Source organism: Xenopus tropicalis, chromosome 9 (genome assembly GCF_000004195.4).
Source record: "Xenopus tropicalis strain Nigerian chromosome 9, UCB_Xtro_10.0, whole genome shotgun sequence".
NCBI lineage: Eukaryota > Metazoa > Chordata > Amphibia > Anura > Pipidae > Xenopus > Xenopus tropicalis.
In genome coordinates, this window is record NC_030685.2 from 9,980,500 (window position 1) to 10,006,456 (window position 25,957).

Here is a 25,957-nt window from a genome sequence, read left to right on the forward strand (position 1 = left end):
AGACGTGGGCGACAAAAATAGACGCAGCAACAAAAATAGACGTGGGCGACAAAAATAGACGAAGCAACAAAAATAGACGTGGGCGACAAAAATAGACGCAGCAACAAAAATAGACGTGGGCGACAAAAATAGACGAAGCAACAAAAATAGACGTGTGCGACAAAAATAGACGCAGCAACAAAAATAGACGTGGGCGACAAAAATAGACGAAGCAACAAAAATAGACGTGGGCGACAAAAATAGACGCAGCAACAAAAATAGACGTGGGCGACAAAAATAGACGCAGCAACAAAAATAGACGTGGGCGACAAAAATAGACGCAGCAACAAAAATAGACGTGGGCGACAAAAATAGACGCAGCAACAAAAATAGACGTGGGCGACAAAAATAGACGAAGCAACAAAAATAGACGCGGGCGACAAAAATAGACATGTGAACCCTAAACAAAAATGTTTAGGGTTCTCAGTTAGTGGTGAGTAGAACAAAGGATTCTTTTTAGCACAGAACTTTATTATCTCTTGGGAAACTTGGAACAGGCTATTTGAATAGATATCGGTGATCTGGAAAATAATAATAAAAGTAGACAGTAGGCTGTAATTGATTTAATATGCTGTAAAGTTATGAGCCATATGTTACATAAAGCATAATGCACTTGATTCAATTAATGTATTGCCAATTAGCTGCAACCTATGAAAGTCTTGGTTAAAGGGAAACTACCCCCCCAGAATGAATACGTACCCAACAGACAGTTTATATTATATTAAGTGACCTATTAAAGAATCTCCCCAAACTGGAATATATATATCAGTAAATATTGCCCTTTTACATCCCCTAATTCGGAGCTTTCTGGAAACAGAGGGTGCTTTATTTATTATAATATACAAGTTTTAGTGAGTCATGTGACAGAAATGACATCACTAAGCTCTGATTATAACTGATGACATCACTAAGCACCGTTTATAAGGATATAATTTACAGTTTGGTCATTTCCCTAAGGGAACACAACTCACTTCTATGACCTGTATAAAAGACTCCTTGTTGACTCATAATATCCTTATATTATACAGTTGGGGGTACTTTATTCACTATATATTATAAGGAACTCCTCTGTGACTTATAATATCCCTATATGTTACAATAGGGGGCACTTTATTCACTATATATTATAAGCAACTCCTCAGGGGACTTATAATATCCCTATATGTTGCAATAGGGGGCACTTTATTCACTATATATTATAAGGAACTCCTCGGGGGCTTATAATATCCCTATATGTTACAATAGGGGGCACTTTATTCACTATATATTATAAGGAACTCCTCTGTGACTTATAATATCCCTATATGTTACAATAGGGGGTACTTTATTCACTATATATTATAAGGAACTCCTCGGGGGCTTATAATATCCCTATATGTTACAATAGGGGGCACTTTATTCACTATATATTATAAGGAACTCCTTTGGGACTTATAATATCCCTATATGTTACAATAGGGGGCACTTTATTCACTATATATTATAAGGAACTCCTCGGGGACTTATAATATCCCTATATGTTACAATAGGGGGTACTTTATTCACTATATATTATAAGGAACTCCTCGGGGACTTATAATATCCCTATATTATACAACAGGGGGCACTTTATTCACTATATAATTTACAGTTTGGTCCCATAGGAAAATTACCCAATTGTATATTATAATCATATCTCGCACAGTCGTTCATATCTCCTGGGTATCTTGCTTTACCCTATATGGGCACTCATATAATAATCATGGGCTAATTTGAGAAGAAGTTTCTTGTTCTTTAGCCGTTCCTGCTTCGGTTCCTTGGGTCGCCCCATACAGAATCGGACATTTTCCAAAGCGCAGCTGATAATATTCAGGAAACTTAAATGTCTCTCCTGCGTGGAATCCTTGTCGGTGTAGTTCTGCACCTCCAGCACCGACTCTGCTCCCATTTGTACAAACGTTTGTTCCCACCTCTTTATTATCTCCTTGTCAGACTCTCCCGCAAAGGTGAGGGCAACAATAGGGGCAATGCCTTACAAACAATGGGAAACCAAAGGTTACATACATTAAAGGGGATATAGACCCTGCTGCACAGCCAAACGTTACTCAGCTGTTGCTGGACTACAAATCCCAGAATAATGTAACATATAATGAAGGGTGAGGCATGCTGGGAGCTGTAGTCCAGCAACATCAGGGCTGTATTCTTAAAGCAATATTGCACAATAAAACTTTCCCAGCTCTCTAGGGCCCATATCATTACAAATGCAACATACCCACAGTCGCCTTGTTTGCCCCTAGAGGCATATTAAATAGAGCACAATATTACCTGTTATATCTGTGCAGGTCTTAAGGAACGATTTTAGGGCGGGTTTCTCCTGTTCCAACAGTCCCCTCCGCGCACTAAAACAAAAATACAGTTAAAGAAGACATATAGGATAAAAGAAAAAACCCTAACCCTGTAGGCAATTATGAATAATATACGGTGCTGGTTTCCCTTTGGGCTAAACATTAATCCTATCTGTAACAATGGCCCCTTTATTGGAGCTCCCTATAGATCCTCTCAGGTCCCTGTCTGGGTTTCAAATGAGGGGTGGGCGTGTCCTAACGGTCCCTGCCAGAAGCACAATAGGAGGGGGAGAGCCAATCACAGCCCTGCAGTCACACAAGCACAGACAGGCTTCAGTTCATATCCTACAGTGGCTCTGATCAATTGGCCTAGATAAGGCCGGACCCTCTTGGGGGTCCAGATGATTTTGATGGAGCAGGTTGGGGTCTAATACGTTGTAATTATTTCTATTCCCTCTGTCGTTATCCTATGGGTTTTAAAATGTTATGGAAAAGGTCTTTTACCTGTAAACCAATATTGGAACTAGAATATCTGTGCCGTTTGGATGCAGCTCAGCTTCTTCCAGTTGAGAAGTGTAATCATTGTAGTTCTCTTTCCTTTCAACCTTCTCATTAATGGGAAAGAAATTACCTATGGTGGGGAATACACACATTAATATATAGTGTAACATTAAAGGGGATGTAAACCCAGCCATGATGCTGTCCCACTGTGTTTTGCTATAGGAACATCATTATAGATGCAATAAAGTTCACCAATGAGAATTTGACGGATAAACTTCATTTAAATGTGTCAGGCCCCTTGCTGGTACCTTACATATAGAGATAATGATGTCATTTTCCCGTCATTATATGGCACAGGAATCAGACATGGGGATAAAGGGACAGACTTGTTCAGTGCTGGGAAACTGTGCTTAATGCTCCCAACTCCAATTGCAGGAACAGAGAACAGGGAGCCAGATTTATACAGATCAGCTGGGATTCTCATTGGAGGATTCTTTTGCATTTCAATGCTGCCAATGCGGGCGGGAAAATGAGGTTGTGCGTAAAAGTCATCATCTGGTGGATACACCAACACGCCCAACCCCCCAACAACCCTTCCTGCACTGGGCATGGCTGCTTTATTTGGGGGATCACAGCTCTTTTTATGTTTTGGAGACTAGTGATGAGCGAATCTGTCCCATTTTGCTTCGCCGAAAAATTCGCAAATCTTTCAAAAGATTTGCGAAACAGCAAGGATCAAGGATGTGGATATTTGTATTTTAGCAATCAGGGTTGGATTCATAAAGTAATGTTACTCACTAGGACCTAATTAATGCAAGAGGATTGTCCAATAAGAATCCTACTTTCCCTGAGCAACAGCTGGGTACATTTGGATGTGCCAAGCCGCTATAACTGTATTAAGTATTGCACCGAGGCATAAGGAATTGATACAAGTCTTGAACCTGGGTCCAACTCCTGCTTCTTCTCATTACTTGATACTTCTTATTATTGTAGCTGTATTTGTACATATATATAAAAATACACATATTTGCACATAATATTTGTAGCACCTCACTTACCCAGCTGAGCATAGATCTCCAGCATTTCGGCGTGGTCCAGTTTGGTACAGCCCTTGTTGTCCACAATGGTGAGCGTGGGGGTCAGCTGATAGGCGCTCCTCTCCATTGTGACACAGCCATCGCTGGGCTCAGCCATAGCATGCATCTTGTACTTCCCATCAATAGCATATTTACAGGAGTTGATGAAGGCAGACTTGCCGTGCCCAGTGTAGCCAAACAGCTGTAGGAGGACCCTCTTGTACCCCTGGTCCCCCCCACTGACGTCCTTCAGCCTGAAATTCTTAATGTATTTTCTGAGCTGCCTTTCATCCATTGCCGATCTACGTTCTCCTACTCTTTGTCCTCTTTCACTTTTATTCCTCCCTCTATTTCCTTGTTTGAAATACTTGTTTGAACTGGCCCAGCCCCGACTGCTGAATGCAAGCAGCTTTAAAGAAAACTCCTTCAGGAAGGGAGGATTTTTTCACAGGTGATTATATGGATACTGCCACCAACTGATGTGATCCTTAATATAAAAATTAATGTTTGGTACAGGTATGGGATTCATTATCTGGAAACCCGTTATCCAGACTCCCATAGACTCACATAGACTCCATTATAAGCAAATAATTCTAATTTTTAAAAATTATTCCCTTTTCTCTGTAATAATAAAACAGTACCTGTACTTGATCCCAACTAAGATATAATTACCCCTTATTGGGGCAGAACAGCCCTATTGGGTTTATTTAATGGTTAAATGATTCCCTTTTCTCTGTAATAATAAAACAGTACCTGTACTTGATCCCAACTAAGATATAATTACCCCTTATTGGGGGCAGAACAGCCCTATTGGGTTTATTTAATGGTTAAATGATTCCCTTTTCTCTGTAATAATAAAACAGTACCTGTACTTGATCCCAACTAAGATATAATTACCCCTTATTGGGGCAGAACAGCCCTATTGGGTTTATTTAATGGTTAAATGATTCCCTTTTCTCTGTAATAATAAAACAGTACCTGCACTTGATCCCAACTAAGATATAATTACCCCTTATTGGGGCAGAACAGCCCTATTGGGTTTATTTAATGGTTAAATGATTCCCTTTTCTCTGTAATAATAAAACAGTACCTGTACTTGATCCCAACTAAGATATAATTACCCCTTATTGGGGCAGAACAGCCCTATTGGGTTTATTTAATGGTTAAATGATTCCCTTTTCTCTGTAATAATAAAACAGTACCTGTACTTGATCCCAACTAAGATATAATTACCCCTTATTTGGGGCAGAATATTTATTATAGCGTGTAAGCCAATATCACCGGTGATGTTCCTCATGGTAACCAATTAGCAGTTAGATTATAATGGTTACCTACAAAAGCAGAGATCTGATTGGGTGCTATGGGCAACATCACCCATAGTGTGCTTCTGCCATGTGTCAAACCCTGACTTTTCTGTCAGACATCCAAATGGTGAAATGTGATTTATCACTCCATATTTCCAATGAAATTGACATTCATATCACCCCAGCTCAGACTGGGCATGGTGTATGGTCATTTTAGGTTTGTTTTGTTCTTGATGAGCCATAAATACCCCATGCTCCCTACAAATATGTTAGTCCTTGAGTTGATTTTGCTTCTGGGCTTAGTTTCCAGGGGAGGACATTTTAGACAAATATTTTGATACTTTTACTGCAACAGCGCCTACATGATTGTTATGAGGTCATAAAAGGCCTGACATCACTAAAGGTTTTAATAGACTATAATTGCCTATAAAATTGGCATCATGGACGATTAAGAGGAGTCACTAGGTAAGATATAAAAGGCTTTCTGCATTTCCAGTTTCCATTTCTTGTGCGTCTTGTTAAAGGGAAACTATACCCCCAAACAATGTCGGCCTCTATAAAAATATATTGCATAAACAGCTCATATGTAAAACCCTGCTTCATCTAAATAAACCATTTTCATATAAATATACTTTTTAGCAGTATGTGCCATTGGGTAATCCTAAATAGAAAACTGCCATTTTAAGTACTAAGGGCCGCCCCCTGGGATCATAGGATTCACAGTGCACACAAATGTAGGGACCCATAGGGTTAAGTGCCCTATGGCTTCATATCCCCTTCCTCTTCACAATTTGTATTGTTATTGGGTATAAGCCCTTATTTAAGTTACACTAATCCCTTATAGGTTTAGCCAGGTTGAACACTCCCCTTGCAGACTATATAGTGTCTAGCAGGAGGGAGTGGCTTCCTCTTTGGCTGCAGGCTGTCTTCCAAGCATAAGTCCCCTGAGCCTGGAGGCAGACCCCAAGCCCCAGTAACAGCCACTGGAACAACTAAAGTCGGGGACAGGGAGTAAGTCAGCACAGTCAGCACAGTCAGATTCTGTTACCAGCACTTTCTAGGAAAGAGAGCACAGTCAGTCTAGCTAGAAAGGGCAGCCATTAGCCCCACCAAAGGAGTGATTAGGACCAAAGGAGTAGTTCTCCTATCCGGCAATGTTGCTTCAGTGCAGGGCCACAGAGTAGAAGTAGGACAGGCAGGCACAACCCCTGATCCACTCACCTGTAGGACTCATCCACTAGAGGTTATTAGCCGTAAAGAGTACCTACTACCTGAACTACCTCCTAAGGGCATTGGTGTTTCCTGGCCCAGACTCTACCAAGAGGTGGGATAAACTGGTGCACACCTTCCCTTCTGCTAAAAGGCATTCTCTCATTGTATCATCTATACTGCTGTGTCTGTAAGTATAATACCCTGTTACCATCTGTGTCTGGGACAATAAACAAGTTTAGTTCATCAGCAAGAACCTTTCTGGCGTCCATTCTTACTAACTGCACCACACAGCTCTATTCAAGTTGTAGTTCAGCAATATCCTCAGCTCCATCTGTCTCCCACTTAGCGGAGGCCCACACTGGGAAAAGGAATTGCATGTAACACATGCTCTACAATACACTACTAGCCTGGGTTTGCCTAATCTAAGCCAAACAAATGTTAAACAAACAAGCCAAGGCACACATACATGCTAGGCCCCATCAGCCAATGAATGGGCAGAGTTCTGCCTTTTCCTCCCACACTACTTCCTGTTACAGTTAGAGCTGCATCACTTCCTGTCAGCTGATCTCTGAGGGAGCACACAGCCCATCACTAAATGGCGGCTCAAGGGAAAGGATGTAAAAGGGCAATATTTACTGATATATATATTCCAGTTTGGGGAGATTCTTTAATAGGTCACTTAATATGATATAAACTGTCTGTTGGTTACGTATTCAGCTATAAATTTTTATAGGAATGTTGTGCCTCCTACTTTGAGGCAACAATGTAGGAAACACCCTTTCCTGTTTCAACATTATAATGCCGCTGTGCACAAAACAAAGTCCATAATAAATTATTTTACTGATACGGGAGTATCATTGAACACCTGTGGGTTGGGAAAGCAAGCCAGGCCTGATCACCTGAGCCTAACCTCACCAATGAGTGGAAGGAATCCAGCCTACAATGTTCCAATATCTGTGTAAGTCAGGGAGTTGCAGGGGGGGCAGCAAAAGGGTGGGAGACGGTCAACTCGGCTAAGTCCTAGTTCAGCAGCAACACTGCAATGGTGGGATGAGGTGCCCCAACCAGAAAGCGCAGCATCTGCAACTGTATGAGCAAGTAGAGCTTATCTGCTGTAATGTGATATGACTCCTTTGGACTTTCAGCTGTTTTTACATGACCTACCATTATAAATAAGTACTATATGTATACAGTGAAGTAAACTGCTTTCTCTTTTATTAGTCTCCGTGCCTTGAATTTTACAGTCAGATGGATAGGGATGCCTGGATATGAGAGACCCGTGGATCGTGTGAGGGACCATATCCAGAACTTCAGCCTTGATAACTGCGCTCTTGGGAGCCAGGGCTATAACCGAGTCCTCCTACAGCTGTTTGGGTATATGGGCCATGGCAAGTCCTCCCTCATCAACTCATGCAAGTACGTATTAGATGATGGGGAATATCACATTTATGCCAAAGCATTGGCTTCCCATCAGAGTGTCACTTTGAGCAGAACAGCCTACCCCCTCACCGACACCATCACCATTGTGGATAACAGGGGGTGCGCTACGTTCAACGCGTATGAGACGGGAGAAATTTACGCCCAGCTGGGTAAGTGGCATTTGATAGAAACTTATTTGGTAGATCTGAAAATGGTCTTATTACATTGCATAGCATTATATCTGTACACCTCAGTCATTTCTAATATCCTTATCATTTACAGTAGGGGGTACATTATCCCTTATAATACATGAGTGATACTCAGAGTTCCCTGTGTAACTCAGCCTGCAGCCTTGTGCCTTTATATGGGCACAGAACCCCTCAGTGACTGCTAATATCCTTATCATTTACAGTAGGGGGTACATTATCCCTTATAATACATGAGTGATACTCAGAGTTCCCTGTATAACTCAGCCTGCAGCCTTGTGCCGTTATATGGGCACAGAACCCCTCAGTGACTGCTAATATCCTTATCATTTACAGTAGGGGGTACATTATCCCTTATAATACATGAGTGATACTCAGAGTTCCCTGTATAACTCAGCCTGCAGCCTTGTGCCTTTATATGGGCACAGAACCCCTCAGTGACTGCTAATATCCTTATCATTTACAGTAGGGGGTACATTATCCCTTATAATACATGAGTGATACTCAGAGTTCCCTGTATAACTCAGCCTGCAGCCTTGTGCCTTTATATGGGCACAGAACCCCTCAGTGACTGCTAATATCCTTATCATTTACAGTAGGGGGTACATTATCCCTTATAATACATGAGTGATACTCAGAGTTCCCTGTATAACTCAGCCTGCAGCCTTGTGCCTTTATATGGGCACAGAACCCCTCAGTGACTGCTAATATCCTTATCATTTACAGTAGGGGGTACATTATCCCTTATAATACATGAGTGATACTCAGAGTTCCCTGTATAACTCAGCCTGCAGCCTTGTGCCTTTATATGGGCACAGAACCCCTCAGTGACTGCTAATATCCTTATCATTTACAGTAGGGGGTACATTATCCCTTATAATACACGAGTGATACTCAGAGTTCCCTGTATAACTCAGCCTGCAGCCTTGTGCCTTTATATGGGCACAGAACCCCTCAGTGACTGCTAATATCCTTATCATTTACAGTAGGGGGTACATTATCCCTTATAATACATGAGTGATACTCAGAGTTCCCTGTATAACTCAGCCTGCAGCCTTGTGCCTTTATATGGGCACAGAACCCCTCAGTGACTGCTAATATCCTTATCATTTACAGTAGGGGGTACAGTATCCCTTATAATACATGAGTGATACTCAGAGTTCCCTGTATAACTCAGCCTGCAGCCTTATGCCTTTATATGGGCACAGAACCCCTCAGTGACTGCTAATATCCTTATCATTTACAGTAGGGGGTACATTATCCCTTATAATACATGAGTGATACTCAGAGTTCCCTGTATAACTCAGCCTGCAGCCTTGTGCCGTTATATGGGCACAGAACCCCTCAGTGACTGCTAATATCCTTATCATTTACAGTAGGGGGTACATTATCCCTTATAATACATGAGTGATACTCAGAGTTCCCTGTATAACTCAGCCTGCAGCCTTGTGCCTTTATATGGGCACAGAACCCCTCAGTGACTGCTAATATCCTTATCATTTACAGTAGGGGGTACATTATCCCTTATAATACATGAGTGATACTCAGAGTTCCCTGTATAACTCAGCCTGCAGCCTTGTGCCTTTATATGGGCACAGAACCCCTCAGTGACTGCTAATATCCTTATCATTTACAGTAGGGGGTACATTATCCCTTATAATACATGAGTGATACTCAGAGTTCCCTGTATAACTCAGCCTGCAGCCTTGTGCCTTTATATGGGCACAGAACTCCTCAGTGACTGCTAATATCCTTATCATTTACAGTAGGGGGTACATTATCCCTTATAATACATGAGTGATACTCAGAGTTCCCTGTATAACTCAGCCTGCAGCCTTGTGCCTTTATATGGGCACAGAACCCCTCAGTGACTGCTAATATCCTTATCATTTACAGTAGGGGGTACATTATCCCTTATAATACATGAGTGATACTCAGAGTTCCCTGTATAACTCAGCCTGCAGCCTTGTGCCTTTATATGGGCACAGAACCCCTCAGTGACTGCTAATATCCTTATCATTTACAGTAGGGGGTACATTATCCCTTATAATACATGAGTGATACTCAGAGTTCCCTGTATAACTCAGCCTGCAGCCTTATGCCTTTATATGGGCACAGAACCCCTCAGTGACTGCTAATATCCTTATCATTTACAGTAGGGGGTACATTATCCCTTATAATACATGAGTGATACTCAGAGTTCCCTGTATAACTCAGCCTGCAGCCTTGTGCCTTTATATGGGCACAGAACCCCTCAGTGACTGCTAATATCCTTATCATTTACAGTAGGGGGTACATTATCCCTTATAATACATGAGTGATACTCAGAGTTCCCTGTATAACTCAGCCTGCAGCCTTGTGCCTTTATATGGGCACAGAACCCCTCAGTGACTGCTAATATCCTTATCATTTACAGTAGGGGGTACATTATCCCTTATAATACATGAGTGATACTCAGAGTTCCCTGTATAACTCAGCCTGCAGCCTTGTGCCTTTATATGGGCACAGAACCCCTCAGTGACTGCTAATATCCTTATCATTTACAGTAGGGGGTACATTATCCCTTATAATACATGAGTGATACTCAGAGTTCCCTGTATAACTCAGCCTGCAGCCTTGTGCCTTTATATGGGCACAGAACCCCTCAGTGACTGCTAATATCCTTATCATTTACAGTAGGGGGTACATTATCCCTTATAATACATGAGTGATACTCAGAGTTCCCTGTATAACTCAGCCTGCAGCCTTGTGCCTTTATATGGGCACAGAACCCCTCAGTGACTGCTAATATCCTTATCATTTACAGTAGGGGGTACATTATCCCTTATAATACATGAGTGATACTCAGAGTTCCCTGTATAACTCAGCCTGCAGCCTTGTGCCTTTATATGGGGGGCACAGAACCCCTCAGTGACTGCTAATATCCTTATCATTTACAGTAGGGGGTACATTATCCCTTATAATACATGAGTGATACTCAGAGTTCCCTGTATAACTCAGCCTGCAGCCTTGTGCCTTTATATGGGCACAGAACCCCTCAGTGACTGCTAATATCCTTATCATTTATAGTAGGGGGTACATTATCCCTTATAATACATGAGTGATACTCAGAGTTCCCTGTATAACTATCTCTATCCCTATAACGTATAGGAATAAGTACATTGTTGATGATGAATACTCTGCAGAGCATTACATTGTTCCCTGTCTGTAGGCAACTTCATTCCACTCAATGAACGAGTTAAATGGACAAATAACTATGAAGAGATGATTTACAGATTGGAGGACTCAGAAATGGACCCTATTTTCACAGATTTTACTATTCCCGTGTTTGTTTACAGGTAACATTTTGTGTATTAATTAGACTCTTTCATGAAATAATTCTTACAGTAACCTGTTCCGTTTAGATTCTACATACAGTATCTAGGGGGGCATTTAACAACATTCAGATTATCGTGGTTTTATAGTTTTTATTTAAACTATGAAAAAATGTATTCATTTATCAAAAGATCTCAATTGAAAAAGCACGAACCCATTGGTATGTCATTCCTATAAAGACCTGCTTCTCTTATTCATTTATATTATCTGGAGAAAAACAACATACATGAATAGTTTAATGGGACACTAAACCCAACCGTAAAGCTGCCCCACTGCGCCCCCTAGTTCTCTATAGAAGTTGATGAAAAACGTAATTACACATGGAAACCAATTCCCCAATGAGAATTCTACTGACCCAAAACTTAATTATAGATGCAAGAGAAGTGACCAATGAGAATGCTGATTCCCAGCACTGTGTCAGGCCCCTTGCTGGTACCTTACATATAGAGATAATGATGTCATTTTCCCGTCATTATATGGCACAGGAATCAGACATGGGGATAAAGGGACAGACTTGTTCAGTGCTGGGAAACTGTGCTTAATGCTCCCAACTCCAATTGCAGGAACAGAGAACAGGGAGCCAGATTTATACAGATCAGCTGGGATTCTCATTGGAGGATTCTTTTGCATATTTATGCAGCCACTGGCTCTGGAGAGCTGGGAAATGTTTCATTAAACAAAGCAAAAACACTAAAACCCACATTACATTACAGGGCAACACAGGAACCAGTGCAGGCTGCATATTATGATTCTTATTTTTTAATCAGCTTCTATGGCAGATATTACCTGACGTGCTGTTTTGATAATTTACTACGTCCCCTAAGCTCCGCCTTCCAACAGCAGCCCAGACCAAACTGAGCATGTGCAGGAGCCAAATCTTATAGAAGATGGTCTAACAAAGTAACAAGATGGCAGCCCCCTGTGAACAACTTTGAAAGCATAAATCATTACTTTAATTAGGCTTCTCAACCTCTGGGCTTGTGCAGTAAGTTCAGAATGTTTATGTTTATGTTCAGTATACAAAATACAGCATTTCTAATCATTTTCTATTATAGTTCTCCGGTGTTGGTCTGAAACATTGCTAGTGCCCGGGTCAGAACCCTTATTTCAATAAAGGCTTTTAAGAAGCTATTGCCCTGCTGTTGCTGTCTATTCAAAGGAAGTTGCAAGCCAAATACCATACGGAGATTTTTCTACTACATTCAGAAATAATGCCCCATTGTGAGACATCAGTCCATTAGTTTGTTTTCATTGTATCTTTTTTTTTTTTTTTGTAGCGTTAAAAAGGGCCTCACTGAAGCGGAGAAGATAGAGATAAAAGAGTTCATTTGTAACTGCCAGAAAATGACAGGTGGGTTAGAGTCAAGTCTAAAACAGCAAGAAGGTGTTTGCTTAGATGTATGATATCTATAACAAAGCACCGTGGTTACCTTCTTACTAAGGGGTTATTCTTATTCTTTTTACTGGAGAGGAAAACTAAACGAGACAAAGGAACTATTCTGTGCTAAACTGTCCTACCATACAATGATTGGTGTATACAGTATTTTGGAGTTTTCCATTATAACACTGAAATCAACTATCAGATGGCGGATAAATCTGCTTTGATAATAGAACTATTGAAAGCTGTAATGTAAACCCAGCCATGATGCTGTCCCACTGCGCCCCCTAGTTTTCCGATAGAAGTTGCCAATAAACATTATCATAGATGCAAGACAATTCACCAATAAGAATTCTACTTATTATTTCATTATCAATGCAAAATAATGGACCAATGAGAATGCTGATTCCCAGCACTGTGTCAGGCCCCTTGCTGGTACCTTACATATAGAGATAATGATGTCATTTTCCCGTCATTATATGGCACAGGAATCAGACATGGGGATAAAGGGACAGACTTGTTCAGTGCTGGGAAACTGTGCTTAATGCTCCCAACTCCAATTGCAGGAACAGAGAACAGGGAGCCAGATTTATACAGATCAGCTGGGATTCTCATTGGAGGATTCTTTTGCATTTCAATGCTGCCAATGCGGGCCCTAGAGAGCTGGGAAAGTTTTATTGGGCAATATTGCTTTAAGAATACAACCCTGATGTTGCTGGACTACAGCTCCCAGCATGCCTCACCCTTCATTATATGTTACATTATTCTGGGATTTGTAGTCCAGCAACAGCTGAGTAACGATTGGTTGAGCAGCGCAGTGCAGCAGGGTTTATATCCCCTTTAATAACCAACTGTATTCTTCCTAACAGGAGTTTATCCAATTGTAGTTCTGACACACAAAACCTCAGGTGACTTCCTACAGGCTGAGAAGGAGTTCCTGCTGATGGGGGTAGAAAAGGTAATAAAGATAGAAAACTACACAAGGGAGGATCATGGCAAAACCCAAGGGCGCCACGAGGAGATCTTAAACTTTCTCAAAAGCGTTCTGGAAGATGTCAACTTTCAGATGAAATATAAGAGGGACCCAAGAAAGGAAAGGGTGGAGCGCAAGAAATTTCTGCTTAATTTCCTACATAACAGAGATATGAAGAATAAAGAGGAGCAAAAGTTTGGGGCAGAGTTACGACATGCTCTGCAATCAACTATAAAACAATAGCCGATCACTGATAACGCTGATCTGGGGCTGCGGAAAAATCATCAGTTTTATTGCTGGATTGCTCCTTATACTCTGCCATTTTGTTAATATGGTCTCAGTAACGTGATTGATATTCTGAGATTCTGAGCCCTCTCATGATACCCATATAAAACCTTTGCAACTGAGTGCTTTGTATGTATAAAAGTGCCCACGTGTTTCTTGTATCATTTGTAATTCCTTTATTCATTTATTAGGTTTATTGCATGTTTCAAAAGTAGGTACATTTTTTAAAAAAAAAAAAACTTGTTATGTTACTCTGTTGCTGGACTACAAATCCCCGAATAATGTAACATATAATGAAGGGTGAGGCATGCTGGGAGCTGTAGTCCAGCAACATCAGGGTTGTATTTCAACTTCTGTTTTTTGTGCTATTAAAGCAGATCTAGGATAATTTAGGGTTAAATGTACTCAGTATCGCTGCCACCTACATCTGTTAATGATAAACAAGTAGAACTATAATCTCAGATCATTTAATAACTTTATGGTGTCTGACCAGGAAATGTATTATCACCTTGTTGGCAGGTCTTTATCAAAAGTAACTGGGCTTATCAGATGAGTAAATGGACTGTTAAAGATTTAATTGTGGGTACAAAAAAAGACATACTTTACATTAAAAAAAAAAATATATTATTATTATTTATATAGCGCTGTCAATTCACGCAGCGCTTTACAGAATAAAGGGGTACAAAAGACAAAACAGTTAACATGTACAGATAAACAGTTCATGAATACAGTTACATTTGGATAGGATTGGAGGCAATGCTCACAAGAGCTTACATTCTACAAGGGAGGGCTGAGACATAAGGTCAGGGTAACTAGCATGGCGTTAGAGTTGTGTAAAGTGACAGTAAGTGCGGAGTGAGAGTTGGAAACCAGTGGTTAGTGAGTGTCTGAGGGAAGATTAGGGGGGCTCAGTGGGTAATCGCATTTCTGAGAGTTTGGGCTTGAGTGAAAAGGTGAGTTTTAAGAGACCGTTTAAAGGCTTGGAGAGTCTGGCAGTGCCCAATGGGATGGGGAAGAGCGTTCCAGAGGTGCAGCGCGTGAGAAGCCCTGGATGCGAGAGTGAGAGGAGGTGATGAGTGAGGAGGAGAGAAGGAGGTCGTGTGTAGAGAGAAGGTTACATCTGGGGGTGCACTTGGGGGTTAGGGGGGTTAAATAGAGGGGTGCGGCACCAGTGAGTGCTTTGAAGGTGAGTACGAGAACCTTGAACTGAATCCTGTACGTGACAGGCGCCAGTGCAAGAATTGGCAGAGAGAGGCGGCACTTGGGGAGCGGGAGGAGAGGTGTATGAGTCCGGCAGTACTGTTCATGATGGATCAGAGTGGGGTCAGTTTAGACAGGGGAAGCCCACAGAGCAGTGAGTTGCAGTAGTCTAAGCGAGATATGATGAGGGCGTGGATGAGAATTTGCTCTCATGAGCGAGGAAAGGTTGAATGCGTGCAATGTTTGTAAAGGCGAGACTGACAAGATTAAGAAAGTGTTTGAATGTGGGGAGTGAAAGAGAGAGCAGAGTCAAATGTGACTCCTAGACAGGGAGCGTGTGGAACTGGGGTTATATATATGTTTTCCATGCAGACAGTGATGTCAGGCAGGGAAACGGAGTTGGAGGGTGGGAAGGTGACTAGCTCAGTTTTGTCCACGTTGATTTTTAGGCAACGGGAGGACATGAATGCAGAAATTGCAGTTAGACAGTTAGAGACACGAGCTCGGAGCAAGCGAAGGTCTGGGGAAGAGAGGAAGATTTGGGTATTATATGCGTATAAATGATGTAAAAACCAAAAGAGCTTATTAGTTGACCCAGACCAGTGGTGTAGATTGAAAATAGGAGGGGTCCAAAAACAGAGCCTTGAGTTACCCCAACTGAGAGAGGCTGAGGAGTGGAGGCCGAATGGGAGACACTGAAGGAACGGTTGGAAAGATAGGAGGAGATCCAAGATAGAGCCTTATCTCGAATCCCCAGTGAGGATAGAATATGGGGCAAGAGAGAATGATCGACAGTGTCAGACGCTGCAGGAAGGCCAAGCAGGATTAAGAGAGAGTAGTGGCCCTTTGGCAGCCAGTAAGTCATTCGCTACTTTAGTGAGGGCAGTTTCTGTAGAGCCAGACTGAAAAGAGTCAAGTAGGGAGTTAGATAGTGTGAGAGTTTGTTATGTACATGTTGTTCAAGCAGTTTTGAGGAGAAAGGGAGTAGAGAGATCGGCCGATAGTTAGAGGGGAGTGTAGGATCCAGAGAAGGCTTTTTAAGTATGGGCTTGATGATTGCGTGTTTGAATGATTGTGGGAATATGCCAGTAGGGAGATTAGAGAGAGAGGTGAGAGTTGGAGTAAATATAGGTGAAAGAGGAGGAATGAGATGAGAAGAAATAAAGATGAGATTCAGACAGGATAAGAGAGACAGTCTCTTCTGTTAGAGCGGGAAAGGATTTAAGAAAAGCAGCAGCTGAGGGAATGTATGTTAGAGTGCTGTCCTTATGGTTCCACTTTATTTCCATGTAGATTTTTTGGAATTTTATCTGTGAAATAGCTAGCAAAGTGCTCAGAAGTGATAGAGGAGGCGGCAGTAGGTTGGGTGGGTGGATGTAGAAAGGAGTTGAAAGTGTTGAACAGATGTTTGGGATTGTGAGACTGTGTGGATATGAGAGCGGAGAAGTAGGACTGCTTTGCAGAGGACAAAGCATCCCTGTGGTTGTTTAGTGCATTTTTGTAGTGGTTGAAATTTGTCCTGAGGCTGTTTTTTCTCCAGCAGCGTTCAAGTCTACGGGACTGCCTTTGGGGTTGTTTAGTGTGCTTAGTGTGCCAGGGTTGTCTGTTGGTGCAGCACCTAAGGTGTGAAAGAGGCCATTTATGCCAGCCTGGAAAACCCATCCCTGAACAGAGGAGGGGGCCTGCGCCACCGCTTGTCATCAACATACAATGCCGCTTTGACATCCTTACCTGGCGGTTTCACAACAGTTCACACTTCCACTCATGCACTTTGAAGGATTAACTCCTGCATCAATGAGAATCATGGTACCATTGTGATTGGATCATACCTTCTTACACCTGTCAGTTTCAGCCAACACCTAACTGAACAAGTTCAATGGAACCATTGTGATTGGATGTCTGTGACTGTGCTACCCTCAAGGGTTTAAATACCGTGGAATTCCCTACCAGTCATTTGAACTGAAGAAGCCACTCGGATGAGTGGTGAAACATTTTCAAGAAAAACCTGGAAAAGTCCAGTTGTTTTAGACTTCTACTAGAATACTGTATATCAGTGCTGTCCAACTTCTACGGTGCCGAGGGCCGGAATTTCTCTAGCATACATGGTGGAGGGCCGCTAATGGAAGCCAGTTTTGACCACTCCTCTTTTTGAAACCACACCCACTTCAAACCACACCTATTTTATCACAATGGTGGTAGCACAGCAAAATCCCAAATGCTTGGTCCTTACTGTGGGGATATCAACCATCATTCATATGTGAAAGAATTATGTCATATTAAGATATACCCTTAAATTCCATATGCCTCCTCCTCCCCTGTGGATAGCACAGCAACCCCCAGTACATAATTACACACCTTAGGGACCATTTAATGGCTATTTCCAACTGCTAACAAACTCCCACAACAAACCCCTGCCAGGTTCACCTCCCACAAGCAGCATAGGGCAAGCAGAGTATGGCACACACAGGCAGCACTCTGCCTGTCCTATGCTGTCTGTGTGTGCCATACTCTGCCTGCCCTTCCCTGCCTGTGTGTGCCATACTCTGCCTTCCCTATGCTGCCTCTGTGTGCCATACTCTGCCTGCCCTACCCTGCCTGTGTGCGCCATACTCTGCCTGCCCTACCCTGACTGTTTGTGCCATACTTTGCCTGCCCTACCCTTCCTGTGTGTGCCATACCCTCCCTGACGTATGCTGCCTGTGTGTGCCATACTCTACCTGCCCTATGCTGGCTGTATGTGCCATACTCTGCCTACAGTACCTATGCCTGAGGTGTGAAGAAATGAACAATGGGAGTGATTACAGTCTGAGCCTGAGGTGTGAACACTGCAGGGGTTGAACAATGCAGGTATTAAAAGGTGTGAAAAACACAGGGGATTACATTTTTAAACAATACAGAGGGATTACAGCCTGAATCTGAGGTGAGAACCATGCAGGGGGCCAGTTAATCTCAGTACTGATACCATTTAATGCTTACTCAAAGGTAAGCCATCAAAGCAGCTAGACAGGTGGGGGGCCACACAGAGGGGGGTCGCGGGGCGCCAGTTGGACAGCACTGCTGTATATCATCGATGAAGGAGAATCTTCATAGACATGATGAAGGTTCTTGCGTCTGGTGGTAGGATTTGGGGGAGGAAGAGTGGTGTGTGTGAGAGAGAGTGTGGCACACAGCTCATACCCACCCTGGCACACAGCTCATACCCAACATGGCACACTGCTCATACCCACCCTGGCACCCTGCTCATACCCACCCTGGCACCCTGCTCATACCCACCCTGGCACACCACTCATACCCACCCTGGCACACCGCTCATACCCACCCTGGCACACAGCTCATACCCAACATGGCACACTGCTCATACCCACCCTGGCACACTGCTCATACCCACACTGGCACCCTGCTCATACCCACCCTGGCACCCTGCTCATACCCACCCTGGCACACCGCTCATACCCACCCTGGCACACTGCTCATACCCACCATGGCACACTGCTTATACCCACCATGGCACACTGCTTATACCCACACTGGCAAACTGCTCATACCAACCCTGGCACCCTGCTCATACCCACCCTGGCACACTGCTCATACCCACCCTGGCACCCTGCTCATACCCACCCTGGCACACTGCTCATACCCACACTGGCACACTGCTCATACCAACCCTGGCACACTGCTCATACCCACCATGGCACACTGCTTATACCCACACTGGCACACTGCTCATACCAACCCTGGCACACTGCTCATACCCACCCTGGCACACTGCTTATACCCACACTGGCACACTGCTCATACCAACCCTGGCACCCTGCTCATACCCACCCTGGCACACTGCTCATACCCACCCTGGCACACTGCTCATACCCACCATGGCACACTGCTTATACCCACACTGGCACACTGCTCATACCAACCCTGGCACCCTGCTTATACCCACCCTGGCACACCGCTCATACCAAATCCCTACAAAAACACGTACACTTGAGCGCCGCTGGCGCAAATCAAGGTCAGAGTCAGATTTCTGCAGCTACAAATCTGCTCTGCTCTCCTACAACACCACCCTCTGCCAAGCTAAACAAACCTACTTCACTGCACTTATTAACTCCCTCTCTAAAAAACCTGCACAACTCTTCTCTACCTTTAACTCTCTGCTGTCCCCTCCTCCGCCCCCTCCGTGTGCTTCAGTCACTGCTCAAGCTATTGCTGAGCACTTTAAAAATAAAATTGACACCATCCGAAGTGACATTGCACAACTTCATCCCCATAACCATTCCCCTCCCTCCCTACATGCTCCCCAGTCTCTTCTTGACTCCTTCTCCCCAGTAACTGAAGTCTTACTACCTGCCTGCTTGATCCCATTCCTACCAAACTTCTACGTAATGCCAACCCCTGTCTTATCAAATCCTTAACTCATCTATTCAATCTCTCGCTCTCTACTGGAATCTTTCCCTCCCAACTGAAACATGCACTGGTAACCCCTATTCTGAAAAAACCCTCCCTTGATCCCTCCAATCCTACTGACCTCCGACCTATCTCTCTGCTCCCATTCATCTCCAAACTGCTTGAGCGCCTAGTATACAACCGACTGACGCTATTCCTCTCTGACAATAACCTCCAGGATCCCCTACAATCTGGTTTTAGACAACAACACTCCACCGAAACTGCTCTAACCCGACTAACAAATGACCTCCTATCGGCTAAAGCCAAAAAACACTACTCGCTACTAATACTTCTCGATCTCTCTTCTGCTTTTGACACTATGGATCACCTTCTTCTCCTCCAGACTCTCCGCTCTCTTGGCCTTCGTGACACTGCCTTATCCTGGTTTTCATCTTATCTCTCAGATCGATCCTTCAGTGTCTCTTACAATGGGGAATCATCTTCTCCCTTGCCTCTTTCTGTCGGGGTTCCCCAAGGCTCTGTCCTGGGCCCCTTACTATTTTCTCTCTATACCACCTCACTTGGCAAATTAATCAGTTCTTTTGGCTTTCAGTACCACCTCTATGCTGACGATACTCAGATCTATCTTTCCTCTCCTGATCTCAACCCAGAGCTTCTAACTGGCGTCTCTTCCTGCCTGTCCGCTATCTCCACTTGGATGTCCCAACGTTACCTTAAATTAAACCTCTCTAAAACTGAACTGGTTCTCTTTCCCCCATCCAACGCCCACATTGTTCCCGAGGTATCTATACAGGTTAACAATTCTACCATCACCCCATCTTCCCAGGCCCGGTGCCTTGGGGTTATCCTTGATTCTGCCCTGTCCTTCACCCCTCATATCCAGTCACTTATCAAATCATGTCACTTTCGCCTAAGAAATATCTCCAAAATCCGATCATTTATCACCCAAGATCCTGCCAAAATTCTTATTCACTCTCTTATAATATCTCACCTGGACTACTGTAACTCAGTGAAAACTCACCACTGTCCATGAATGGTCCGGGTGCTCAAAAGCCCCAAACCCGTAGCCTAAGGAAGAAAACCCAATTCAACCTAAACACAGCATCAAAGGCACACCGGCCTGCCATGGAATATCATAAAACGTCAGCCTTTATTCATTTCCTTAAAACCAACACGCCTGGGGTTTTAAGGAAATGAATAAAGGCTGACGTTTTATGATATTCCATGGCAGGCCGGTGTGCCTTTGATGCTGTGTTTTGGTTGAATTAAAGTAATATTGCACAATAAATTATATCTTAGTTGGGATCAAGTACAGGTACTGTTTTATTATTACAGAGAAAAGGGAATCATTTAACCATGAAATAAACCCAATAGGGCTGTTCTGCCCCCAATAAGGGGTAATTATATCTTAGTTGGGATCAAGTACAGGTACTGTTTTATTATTACAGAGAAAAGGGAATCATTTAACCATTAAATAAACCCAATAGGGCTGTTCTGCCCCCAATAAGGGGTAATTATATCTTAGTTGGGATCAAGTACAGGTACTGTTTTATTATTACAGAGAAAAGGGAATCATTTAACCATGAAATAAACCCAATAGGGCTGTTCTGCCCCAATAAGGGGTAATTATATCTTAGTTGGGATCAAGTACAGGTACTGTTTTATTATTACAGAGAAAAGGGAATCATTTAACCATTAAATAAACCAGTGTTTTTCAACCTTTTTTGGGCAGAGGCACACTTGTTTCATGAAAAAAATCACGAGGCACACCACCATTAGAAAATGTTAAAAAATTTAACTCTGTGCCCAGCAGCAGTGCCCCCCTAGTACATTGGTGCCCAGCAGCAGTGCCCCCCTAGTACATTGGTGCCAAGAGCAGTGCCCCCCTAGTACATTGGTGCCCAGCAGCAGTGCCCCCCTAGTACATTGGTGCCAAGAGCAGTGCCCCCCTAGTACATTGGTGCCAAGAGCAGTGCCCCCCTAGTACATTGGTGCCAAGAGCAGTGCCCCCCTAGTACATTGGTGCCAAGAGCAGTGCCCCCCTAGTACATTGGTGCCAAGAGCAGTGCCCCCTAGTACATTGGTGCCAAGAGCAGTGCCCCCCTAGTACATTGGTGCCCAGCAGCAGTGCCCCCCTAGTACATTGGTGCCAAGAGCAGTGCCCCCCTAGTACATTGGTGCCCAGCAGCAGTGCCCCCCAGTACATTGGTGCCAAGAGCCAGCCCCCCTAGTACATTGGTGCCCAGCAGCAGTGCCCCCATAAGTCAGTGTGCCCCGTGGCCCCCCCTAATACATTGGTGCCCAGCAGCATTTTACTCTTCGGCGGCTTCAGCAGCATCTTCCCCTCAGGCGCGCTGCCTCTGCACTTCTGCCTACACGCGACCGCACACAGGCCCTTTTATAACGTTGCGCCCCGTGCGTACTGACGTCACCCGTACACACGGGGAGCAACCAATGACAGGGCCCGGATTTTTTTTTTAAAGTAAAAATTGCGGCCCTGCCTATGGCACACCAGGCAACAGCGGTTGAAAAACGCTGAAATAAACCCAATAGGGCTGTTCTGTCCCCAATAAGGGGTAATTATATCTTAGTTGGGATCAAGTACAGGTACTGTTTTATTATTACAGAGAAAAGGGAATCATTTAACCATGAAATAAACCCAATAGGGCTGTTCTGCCCCCAATAAGGGGTAATTATATCTTAGTTGGGATCAAGTATAGGTACTGTTTTATTATTACAGAGAAAAGGGAATCATTTAACCATGAAATAAACCCAATAGGGCTGTTCTGCCCCCAATAAGGGGTAATTATATCTTAGTTGGGATCCAGTACAGGTACTGTTTTATTATTACAGAGAAAAGGGAATCATTTAACCATTAAATAAACCCAATAGGGCTGTTCTGCCCCAATAAGGGGTAATTATATCTTAGTTGGGATCAAGTACAGGTACTGTTTTATTATTACAGAGAAAAGGGAATCATTTAACCATGAAATAAACCCAATAGGGCTGTTCTGCCCCCAATAAGGGGTAATTATATCTTAGTTGGGATCAAGTACAGGTACTGTTTTATTATTACAGAGAAAAGGAAATCATTTAACCATGAAATAAACCCAATAGGGCTGTTCTGCCCCAATAAGGGGTAATTATATCTTAGTTGGGATCAAGTACAGGTACTGTTTTATTATTACAGAGAAAAGGGAATCATTTAACCATGAAATAAACCCAATAGGGCTGTTCTGCCCCAATAAGGGGTAATTATATCTTAGTTGGGATCAAGTACAGGTACTGTTTTATTATTACAGAGAAAAGGGAATCATTTAACCATGAAATAAACCCAATAGGGCTGTTCTGCCCCAATAAGGGGTAATTATATCTTAGTTGGGATCAAGTACAGGTACAGTTTTATTATTACAGAGAAAAGAGAATCATTTAACCATGAAATAAACCAGTTGACAGTTGTCAAACTTCTCTATGAAAGCTGTGTATGAAACACCTATTGAGGTAGTGGGCATCACCTGGATGGATATTACACTGCTTGGGCAATGTGTGCCCTACTAGAGATGTAGCGAACTGTTCGCCGGCGAACTAATTCGCGCGATCATCGGGTGTTCGCAAGTCCGCAAATTCGCGAACTTTTCATGATGTTCGCAATTTGGGTTCGCCGGCACCGGAAAAATCGCAAAACTTACGATAACGTTACGACTGCTCCGAAAAAGTCGCAAAACTTACGATAACGTTACGAATGCTCCGAAAAAGTCGCAAAACTTACGATAACGTTACGAATGCTCCGAAAAAGTCGCAAAACTTACGATAACGTTACGAATGCTCCGAAAAAGTCGCAAAACTTACGATAACTTTACGAATGCTCCGAAAAAGTCGCAAAACTTACGATAACGTTACGAATGCTCTGAAAAAGTCGCAAAACTTACGATAACGTTACGAATGCTCCGAAAAAGTCGCAAAACTTACGATAACGTTACGAATGCTCCGAAAAAGTCGCAAAACTTACGATAACGTTACGAATGCTCCGAAAAAGTCGCAAAACTTACGATAACGTTACGAATGCTCCGAAAAAGTCGCAAAACTTACGATAACGCTACGAATGCTCCGAAAAAGTCGCAAAACTTACGTTAACTTTACGAAAGCGCCGGAAATTACGAAAAAGTCGCAAAATTACCGATCATTTCGAAAAACGGCGTGTGTCAATTTTTCAGAGAAGTTTTTGCCCTTGATCCCCCTCCTGCATGTCACTGCCCAGGTCGTGGCACCCTTTAAACAACTTTAAAATCAGTTTTCTGGCCAGAAATGGCTTTTCTAGGTTTTAAAGTTCGCCTTCCCATTGAAGTCTATAGGGTTCGCAAAGTTCGCGAATATTCACAATTTTCGGCGGAAGTTCGCGAACAGGTTCGCAAACTTTTTTTTTGAGGTTCGCTACATCCCTATGCCCTACAAGGGAGTTGTGGTGGTAAGACAAGCCCAGAGCGGGAGCCCCTCGGTTATTATTGGCATGAATGTCCTGCAGGAATTGGATGGCCTGCTCTTGGCAGATGTAGGGCCAGAATATTGGAATCGGGTCCCTGCCAACTTGGAGACATGCCGACTGCTGAAGCAGTGTTTGCTATTACTCCACATGATGTGTTGGATGCCACTGAGGGGAGCTTTTGCCTCTGCTGGACCCAAATGCCTCCCGAATAAAGCTGAACAATGGGTGATCCTACAGCAATTGGGTATAGCCAGCCTGAATTTGACTGAATCATAGAGGCAAGCCTTGAACACAGTACTGCTGCAACATGGGGGGGCGGGGCATATGCCTGTGATGATGAGGACTATGGGTTTACCTCTGCCATTGATCACCCCATTGAGACTGGGACAGCTCCCCCTATTAAGGAACGGTACAGAAATATCCCACCTGCATTGTATCAGGAGGTCAGGGGTTTATAGCGTAAGATGCTTGATGGGGGTGTTATCTGTGGAAGTTAGAGTCCTTGGGCAGCCCCCACTGCCCTGGTCCGAAAGAAAGATGGCTCCCTTCGATTCTGTGTGGACTATTGGTGGTTAAATGCTTGTACCCGCAGGGATGCTTAACCACTGCCGCGAATCAAGGAGTCACTAGCCACATTGAAATGGGCCACTTATTTTTCCATATTGGATTTAGCCAGTGGTTACTGGCAAGTGACTGTGCGACCAGAGGAGCGGGCCAAGACGGCATTTATCACCGCTATGGGCCTTTATGAGTTTAACAGAATGCCCTTCAGGCTGACAAATGCCCCCAGCACTTCCAAAGACGAATGGAGCGGTGTTTAGGAGATATGAACTGCGACAAGCTATTGATGTATCTCGATGATATCATCATTATCTCCTGTTCCTTCTCTGCAGGAGGCCTGTAAAGAGGTGCCACGAGTTGACCCAGCATCATTAAAGAAGGGGAATCTATGTTGATGCGGAACCCAAAGGCGCAGCGAGGTTCTAAGCTGTGGCCAAAATGGGAACCTGATCACCACATGAGAATCTTCCCATCTATCTGGTGGAGCGGGATCAGGAGACGTATAAGCGGGTACAACTGAAATTATGTGTATTCTACAGTGTCCTGGAGAGCATGACAAGGCTGTTGACACAGGGAAAGGAGCCCGAGAAGGCTCCAACCTCACCGCCAGTGGGACCCCCGATTATTTGGTGGGCATTGCCAACTGAGGTGTGAGTGGGGCCACCGATGCAAGCAAGTGACCCAGAGGGTTCGAGGCTGAATGGAGATGTGGAACCTGTAACCACAATGGAGGAGGAGCCCTGCACGGGCGATTCAGTTGGGGCCTTACCTGGAGGTTCGGGGCCCCCTGCTTTAGAGGATTGTTAGACTAGTGTTTGTACACTGTCAGTTAGCAAAGAAAACCTTCTCTCTAATATACTGTGTTATACTGTTATATTCTGCCAGTAGGTGTCAGTATACATACTGTTTTGTGTTTATAAAGCTTTTATGAACCTATGCATTCTGGGAAGAGTCTCCAGGATGTGATGTTATGTTCCTGGTTCCTTCTTGTTGTAAGGTGAATAAAGTATCAGCCATGCTTGCAGCATCATCCTGATTGGTCCTGACTGTTACTGCTACTCCAGATTACCCACATACTCTGCTATCAAGGATCCTGTTACCGTGGAGATGGGTAGCAGAGAGGAGGAGCTCCAGGAGCTAGTTCCCTGGTGGTAATTGGCAGACACAAGGACGTGTCTGGTTTTCACAAGGGGAAATGTAAGGATGTGAAATGTTAA

At 43.6% G+C, this 25,957-nt stretch overlaps 1 protein-coding gene across 1 annotated transcript; it reads right to left on the reverse strand.

Annotated features, from left to right (window-relative positions):
- Positions 1-1,606: 1,606 nt before the first annotated feature.
- LOC100498429 lies at positions 1,607-4,286 on the reverse strand. The gene is made up of 4 exons (XM_002939161.3): positions 3,923-4,286; positions 2,868-2,994; positions 2,344-2,417; positions 1,607-2,049 (listed from the first exon to the last, which is right to left on the reverse strand). Exons 1-4 carry the CDS (start codon positions 4,233-4,235, stop codon positions 1,751-1,753), a joined length of 813 nt encoding a protein of 270 aa, XP_002939207.2. The 5' UTR covers positions 4,236-4,286; the 3' UTR covers positions 1,607-1,750.
- Positions 4,287-25,957: the final 21,671 nt, after the last annotated feature.

Bases quoted from the DNA above. Each gene is read 5' to 3' on its own strand.
- LOC100498429 (XM_002939161.3), bottom strand. From the start codon at position 4,235: ATGGATGAAAGGCAGCTCAGAAAATACATTAAGAATTTCAGGCTGAAG. The intron at 2,418-2,867 runs GTAAAAGACCTT...TTTTTGTTTTAG, and splicing joins GTTCCAATATTGGTTTACAG to TGCGCGGAGGGGACTGTTGG. The intron at 2,050-2,343 runs GTAATATTGTGC...ATTGTTTGTAAG, and splicing joins GACCTGCACAGATATAACAG to GCATTGCCCCTATTGTTGCC.